This window comes from Channa argus, chromosome 19 (assembly GCF_033026475.1).
Source record: "Channa argus isolate prfri chromosome 19, Channa argus male v1.0, whole genome shotgun sequence".
NCBI classification, from domain to species: domain Eukaryota; kingdom Metazoa; phylum Chordata; class Actinopteri; order Anabantiformes; family Channidae; genus Channa; species Channa argus.
In genome coordinates, this window is record NC_090215.1 from 7815183 (window position 1) to 7823508 (window position 8326).

At 38.4% G+C, this 8326-nt stretch overlaps 1 protein-coding gene across 1 annotated transcript; it reads right to left on the reverse strand.

Annotated features, from left to right (window-relative positions):
- Nucleotides 1–1979: 1979 nt before the first annotated feature.
- On the reverse strand, nucleotides 1980–6497 carry bloc1s5 (biogenesis of lysosomal organelles complex-1, subunit 5, muted). Its single transcript, XM_067486833.1, has 5 exons — nucleotides 6190–6497; nucleotides 5773–5855; nucleotides 5346–5475; nucleotides 3629–3687; nucleotides 1980–3416 (listed from the first exon to the last, which is right to left on the reverse strand). Exons 1-5 carry the CDS (start codon nucleotides 6206–6208, stop codon nucleotides 3243–3245), a joined length of 465 nt encoding a protein of 154 aa, XP_067342934.1. The 5' UTR covers nucleotides 6209–6497; the 3' UTR covers nucleotides 1980–3242.
- Between the last annotated feature and the right edge of the window lie 1829 nt (nucleotides 6498–8326).

Consider the following 8326-nt stretch of genomic DNA (forward strand, 5'->3'; position numbering starts at 1 on the left):
GGATTTGGTCACTCCTGGTTAACACTTTTGGGCACCTTTCGAGTGGTGTTGTGCAGAACTGGAGGCGAGTTTGGAAAAGCTTTGGATGGCTGGCTATCGGTGTGACCAAAGTGATAGCAGCATAGTCCATGTGGGCATAGATCATTATTTGGGTAGCTCAGTTATGGCATATTCACAATCGAATTGTGTTGTGGGTTGATTTGATCAAACCTGAGACATGTGGTACTTTCCACAGTCACCACACTGAGCTTCAAATGTTCTCAAATGTGTTTTTTATTAATTTATCTGGATCAAACCTTGTTTCTTTCTGTAAATGGCTTCATTACTGGTTATCTGCACTTTTCATCCACATGACATTATTCATTCTGCTCCAGTGGAAGTGGAATCTTTTTCAGACAGAGCATCACATTACGGTAACAAACACACTCCGTATCTCTGTCTGCTGCCCAATGGGGCTCAAGCTGGGTGCTTCTGTTTCCTTTACCATTTATGTTGGCACGGGGAATGGCAGCTCCATGGCCTGAGTGTGCTGCTCTCCCTGCAAAACAGGAAGAACACACTGCTCTCCAATGGACACAGGAGACAAATAACAAGCCAACCACTGTCCAGAGACATACGACAGGCCGAGAAGGATGATAACAGGAGGTTTCAGCATGTGTCTATCCCTTCTCTGCACACGGAGTCATCTTACAGGGTTACTTGCTCTTCTGATCAGTGAGAATGTTTCTGTGCAAGCACATCCACAGCTCCCTCTTCATGTTTGAAAAATATCTATCCACATAGAGTAAATGAAGGACCTGAAGGACTAATGAAGTTGTTGATCACTACAAGTGATTCACAAATCACTTGACCAGGTGCTGAGATTCTTGACTTAAGCCTGCACTTTTTCTTAAATTCCCATGAATGTTGTAACCTGATGTTGCAATCCCCAACCTAATGTGTCTCTAAATCCCAGATTGCTCAACATCAATTTAGTTTGGCAAAGAGCTTGTTATTATCGACAATGGTCTTGTGCTTTCAGCGAGGAGCTTTTCTGCCCTGTCTTAGCTTTGTCATAATATATAGATATTTTTTGGTTTTTGGATGTAAACCAACAAAGAATATGTCTGAAAAACAACTTAAAAACTTTGTTGTCAAACTCAGATTCCTAGATCTACCTGTTGTAGAACCTGTGTTTTCATTTAACTGTGTAAAGTCTTACTTACTCTCTAAAACAGTAAAAAAAAAAAAAAAAATGAAGAAGAAGAAAATGATCAGCCATGTTTAAAAACCACCTGATAATTTTAATGTTGTGGTCTGCAGCCACACAGCTGCATACACAGCAAGCTGTGATGTACTGTCTGTTCTGACACCTGTTGATCCAGCATTGTTGGCCAACAATAAATATTTCCCAAGCTGACCCCAGCCTATCTATCACAGCATTAAAACCCCCAGGTGATTTTAAAGTTATTGGTGGTTGGTGAATAACTCCTGCACTTCTAAAATTAAGCTCAAAAAGTAACATGTACATGTATAAATAGACATGAGCAAATCAAAACGTGCCTTGGTGGCATAGGTCAGTCATGTTTTTGTTTTGTCACTCCTTGTTAGCTGTTGATGGCTTGTCCCTACTTTGAACAGGCACAGCCGGTCACCGAGGCAGAGGAGAGGGAGGGCATGGACATACATACACACACAGGGCAGACTGGCGCTGGCCCCTTGCCTCCAAACATCTGCTGGCATGTCTGTGCCCTCCTCGATCTCCGATGACATGACAGGCACAGTGTCCTGCTCTGAGGCTACACACACACACACACACACACACACACACACGGAAAGACAGACAAATAGAGAGCGGCAAGAGTGGCCATGCATGAGAGTAGGAAGACAGGTCACTAAATGGAAAAAAGAAAATCTCCAGCTTCTGTGAAAAGGGATACAGCACAGAATTCACTTCAGATGTGCTGTCAAATGTCAAAAACTCAACAGAGGGATTGTGCTGCTGGTATGTTTGTACGCATATTTTATTTTGCTTCATCTGATGGATGGAGTAAAGGCCAATCCTGCTTCTTCACATAAACATGGAGCATTTGACAGCTGAGTTTGTAGTAGGAATGTACAGGGGATATCTCAAATATTTGTTCTATTACACTGTCGGAGATTAACTCCATTCTCAGTCATGCCAGGAATGTCGCCATTACGCCCACTCATCCATTAACCTGTCCAACAACCGTCCATTGTCTGGAGCAAAAGCAAAACACTTTTGTCTAACACAGATGTTCTGAGCCTCAAAGTCAAAATACACACAGGTTAATTTAATTTTTCTCCAGATTATATTACTTTTTTATATTTTATCTGTTATTTTGCCCTGTGTTCAACTGTGATGAACACTTAAAAAAAAGCAATATGACTGTAAAATGTTTCTTAAAGTTTGTGTTGATTTGACCAGTAAGCATAAAACATGACACCACTAGAAACTTTAAAATATTTTAGTGTAGAAATGACAAGAAAATGTATATCAGAATAACAAATTCTGATTTATGTTTTTTTTCTGTATAAATGGCAATAAATATGTCTGTAACTGATTAATATCAGATTTGAGGTGGAAAAGCAAACAAAGCGGCTTAAAACAGGTTTCAACAAAAGCACATGATCACAGACAGTTGTCGTCACTTAATGTCAGACGGATGTTGATGCTGTGCAAACTGTTCTTTTTAAGCTCATTTGAACAACATCTGGCCAGTGTTTTCAACACACCTGCTCTGAAGGACTTTCCTGTAATTCAACAATCTTTCAGTGCTTGGAATACGGTATCTCTCTCTTGGTGCAAACTCAAGGTTCGTTGAAGCTGAAGTAAATTTATCATGAGCCCCCTCAGGCAAGCATCCATTAAAAATCTTGAAATGTTAAATTCTTCACAGCCAGGGAACAATCAAATGATTTCTTGTTACAAAATAACTTATTCCAGAGTTTTGCATGCTGTGCAAATTCCATGGCATTATAACATCAAATTGCGAGTTTGATGGGCTGTGGAATGGCCACATTCTTAATCACGCGTTCATATTTATGATTTGGAAAAGGATGACTTTTGTTCACGAGAAAAACCTTCAAGGTTTATGTTCTTTTTCTGCCAAACACATAGTACATCAATTAAAGCCAATAGCTTCACTTCTCATGTGCAAAACAGATGTCTATGTCCGAAATAAACCTAAGTGTTCATATAAGTGTATTTGTGCCTGTTCGCTCACACACCCATCAGCTGTTTAGATAGGTGGAAACTTGGTCAGGTCCTTCTTCATTTCACTGTACTTGATGCTGAGCTGTGCTACAGCCTTGTCGTGCTCTTCGTTAACCACCTCCTTTAGTCTCTGCTGCTCTTTCAGAAATTCTTCCCACTCATCTTTCAATCGCTCCATGTTTGTCTGCAACTGGACGCTCTGAGGGGGACACAAACAAGGTGGCCTTGGTTTACACTGATCACGTCAGGAACAAGTTTTTCTGGACACTAGAATTCAGCCAAAATGAGGTGTATATGCTGGGAAGACATGCAATATCATAAAGGTCTGGACAACCTACAAAGCAATTCTGGCTTTATGAGGGTATTGCAGTGTGTCCACATGCACTGTATGTCCTCTGTCTCTGTTTTTACCTGCTGTGGCTCTTGCTCCCTCTGCTGGACTCTCTCTGCCATATGATTAGCAGCCTCCACTATGACAAAGATGATACATGATTCAGTAAATGAATAAATAAAAAAGTTGTGTTTTGTATCGACAAAATACTGTAAAATCTGTACTATATTTTGTAAACTATAACCATTGTTCACTGTGGTATTTCCACTGTAAGATTTAAACGTGTCATTATGAGAAAACAATGTACAGTGCATCAAAAAACATTTTGTGAAATGTAAACTGTAATGTACTGCCTTGGCTCAATGAAGCTACTGTGGCCAGAGAGATATATAATCATCAAAAATTACACATTATTTGGATTTTGACTTGCTTCAGAAAGTGCAGTATTCAGTCTTCTTACCCCTTTGCATAGCCTGTGTTTAAAATACCCTCTGTTTTGCACTTATTATCATCCTGTTTGCTTTAACTTTTTTTTATTGATGATTTGACTAGTTCATCTGTGGTAAAAATTAATCGAATCAGCATTTTGAACCACACAAACCTGAGGTTCTATTTCACCTCACTCTGCATGTCAGGACAAAACCTAAGTCATAAAGACCAAGTAACAAAGTTAATGAAATCGTGGTCAAACATACACGTAGATATGGCCAAGGGTATTATTCAATTAAAACTATTTATACATCTCTATTAAATGGAGGAGGACTATACCACCAGGACCCAACCGGCCAAACTGAGTAAGAAGGACCTTGGTCAGGGAAGTAAATAGGAAAACAATGATAGCTAACAAAGTTTTGTCTTGTAAAGATCAGGCACTGCTCCTCACCTACTGCGGTGCAGAGAGCAACATGCTATGAGGGCGCTTTCTTACCAGCGTGGAAAGGGAGACGTGCACCCAAATACAGAGAACTTCCTCAAGAAAATCTGTTTCAGATTGAGGGCAACCTGAGGCTGAGGTGGCAGTTCACCTTTCAGAGCCCAAAACATAAAGGTAAGACAGTGAGAGTGTGCCTTCTGGACAAATCTGTCCTTGAATAGCGCAACCAAAGCCCACACTTAAACACCACAGAACATCTGTAGAGTCACCTGCAGGAAGACTGGGATAAACTGCACAAATGCCATTGTGAGTAGCTCGTAGAGAATTGCACAAGACAACTCAAGTGTGGAGTTGTTATCAAAATAAATTCTTTAAAGTACTGTCTTGAAGGACTAAATACTTCTATGAATGAGATTTTAGTTCTTGATTAATGTATTTACAAAATGTCTGAAAATGCTTTCACATTATTAAGTGTTTGCAAAAATGCTAATCTTAATTCATTTAGTAGCACAGCAAGAAGGTCCTGGGTTCAATCCCTGGAGACAGGGCCTCTCTGCTTGGAGTTTGCACGTTCTCCCCGTATTTATGTAGGTTTCCTCCGGATGCTCTGGTTTCCCCTACTGCTGAAAACGTGTGTTAGGGACCAGGTCAGGTTGGCCCATGGTGGCAGTGCGCTCAGTCGCAGCAGCTCGGGACTAACTGTCCATCTGACCATCTGATGCAATTTCATTGTACACCTTGTATGTATTATAACAAATAAAGCACTTAATCTTTTACCACAATCAAATATGCAAACAGTGACAGATCTGACACTCAATGAAGCCAACTGTCATGATTTCTGTGTCACGTTAAGATTGAAATGTCACTTCTATAACAAAATTTGATTTTAAGCCTCAAATGTGAATCTGAGAGAAAAGACTTACAACGTTTAATGATGTCAGACAACTGTTGGTTCATATCCTCCACATTTGTAGACTGGATTTGGTCATTTGATTCTACAACCATTTTGTTGAGGCTTTCCAGCAGTCTGCTTTCTCTGTTCCCTCGTTTTTCCTACAGAGCAGCACAGGAAAGTGTAGAGTTGTCACCTGGGACTTATTATATAAAATGCACAAAATTCTTCTTTCTTTTGTCATATTGTCAGTGGTTGGGTTTGATTGTCAATGGATGAGTAAATTTTTTAGGTTTATTTTTTCCCTTTCTCTTTCAGGAACAAGAAACAAACAATATAATTGTACTCGACTTCACTAAAGCTGTTACATACCATGGGAGCATTTCAGAAACTTAACTGTCACTGAAACAACTACAACTTATCTCAAGAATGTGTGTGGCTTCCACAGCCAATTTTACCTCAAACTCTCTCACGAAGTAGCGGATCTCTGCACTGATGACTGGTCTGTGGTCTAACAGCCGGGACTGAATATCACCCACGTCTGCACGACCGAAACACATTACATTTAAATCAGTTTGCAAGAAAAAAACGAGGAGGGCACCAAATTTTACACCAGTCTGAGAAGTTAATATCATGTCTTACAACAATACTTGAAGCACATGTTAATAAACTTTGTATTTGTTTTGTTTGGTTTATACGTTATATTTCACGATCATAGTATAGTAAACAGGGTCAAATGACATTGGGTTAGCCTCTTATTTAACTTGTCTTATCTTATTTAATTTATCTATCAGCTTAGCACCAACTTTAGATAAGATTTCTGATGTAAATAAAGACGCTAACATGCTAACGTGTCCACTGTGGATCGCACCTACCTTTAGCAATCTTCTCCATTATACAACAATAAACAATGCTGTAACGCGGTTTACGCAGATCACTAAAGCTAGTTTCCAGTGAAGCAGCTGCTATTTGCTAATTAATTACTAAATGTTGTATATGCTAAGCTAAATGACAGCTAATTGTGAAATTGAAAAATCTACTTAGCATAGCCAGACTATCAATCATCACATAGCCTACTGGCTAATAAAAGAGAAATACTTATTAGCTAAAATAATAATCGAAAACTTTTTCTTTCCTAACTGTGGTCAGTTTCATAAACGTCAGCTGACTGTATTTACTACTGTTTTTTTTTTTTACATCCGGGTACGAGGTAGTGGACTCAACCAAGTGGCTGAAAGAGGGGTGTGACGTACAGCTCAATACGAACTCCACACTAAACCAGGTCCTTTTAATCAACCTTCAATTAAAGTAAAACACATTCCTGTGCAGTTTTGGTGTTTAGCCACAGTAGCGTAACTTTTAAATGTCTGCATGCTTTATATGCCAAGAGACAGAAGAGCCGCTTGGCTTTTGGTGTGACGGAGAAAAACAGATGTCCCTGTTGCTATGTGACGGAATAATACTCTTTTTTTAATAGTCGATCTCAAACGTTACTCATCTGATTAAATTGCACCCAACTGCCCAGTTATATATCGGATACATCCTTGTCCCTGCTGCTAAACATTCTTAAAATTTCATTATTGACCCTAATCTGAAACTAATGGCTTTAATAATTGAGAACCTATTTCCTTAAGCTTTACACCAGTTAAACACCAGTAATGAAAATAGCGTTTACGTTCCCATGTTTGTTTATTGGACCTACTGTGGGGAGCTAGTGGGAGTGTTGCAAGTTAACTAAGTACATTTACTCAAGTACTTACTTTTATTCATTATTTTACTGAATTATTTTGAAATACATAAGTATTTCCAATTTTTGCTACTTTGTATTTTTGCTCTGCTAAAATGTTATGTCGTAACTTTAACTAACTGTAACCTTTTACCAGATAAATAAACTATTAATTATTAACTTATAGTTAATATAAAAATGGAAATACAGAAAATAACTCTGCTATAGAAAGTAATCAAAATTATTCTATTATAACCACTTGTGCCACTTGAGTTGAAATGATGGTCATGCCTAATGGGCGCTAGTAGTTTCTTTGAGGATATATACATACGTGTGTGTGTGTGTGTGTGTGTGTGTGTGTGTGTGTGTGTGTGTGTGTGTTGAGAGAATAGATAGTTCCCTACTTTTTTACTTACATTAGGACAGTGTGTACAGGGATAACTAAATTCAGATTTACATTTATTAAGATGTTAATATATCGGTAATATTTATGGTGATGATCTGTATTTTTATTGCCTTCAGCCCTGTCACCACGAGATGGCAGCAAACCTCAAACATCAGTTCTCGAATCCATGGCTGGCAAAACCGTGGTGACTCAATTATGTTTGATTAACAAATGCCTTTATTAAGATTTATGAAATGCAAATATTTCGGCATAAATGTATTTAGAAATACAACACTCGTGGCAACAGCACAGTATATGTAGATATTTAGTTTGAAGTGAGAAAAGGCAATGTTTGAGGCAAAAATTGCATTTCGGTTGTCCTGAATCCTGAATTCATTATGGCTGTCATGCTCAGTTAAAAGAAAATCTTAAGGCAGCTCTTAGGTCCCCCACCGTTACTTAAAGACTTATTACGTGCACCATTAGTTTTGATTTGGGCCTATCAAAGAGATTAATTTACAAATGAAGCCCAAGCACAAGAGGATCTCTGACAACTACACTAAGTCCCATCCAGCAAAGGCTATTGCGGCAGGAGCATTGCATGTTGTTGTTTTATTTATTTATGTCTTTTGAGGGGGAAATTAATAACCCTAAGAACAACTCTGAGACAACCCAGGTATCCACTAATTTCAGCCTCTCATTAAATGTTACTCCGCAGTAACATTAAAGGTGTTTTGTTGTTGTTTACAGAGTTAGAAACATTGACCGTATTTTATGAGCTTCTTTGTGCACTCTAGTACGTTGTATAGATTATTATTAATAATGAAATATCCATTGTTCCAAATTAAGTGTTTTCAGAAATAAAAACACATTAAAAACAAGCCAACATTTAATAATGTAA

Excerpts from the sequence above, each read along its gene's own strand:
- bloc1s5 (XM_067486833.1), bottom strand. Across the intron at positions 5,476-5,772 it reads ACTTCGTGAGAGAGTTTGAG|GAAAAACGAGGGAACAGAGA; the intron begins GTAAAATTGGCT and ends GCTGCTCTGTAG. Across the intron at positions 3,688-5,345 it reads GTCTGACATCATTAAACGTT|TGGAGGCTGCTAATCATATG; the intron begins GTAAGTCTTTTC and ends TCTTTGTCATAG.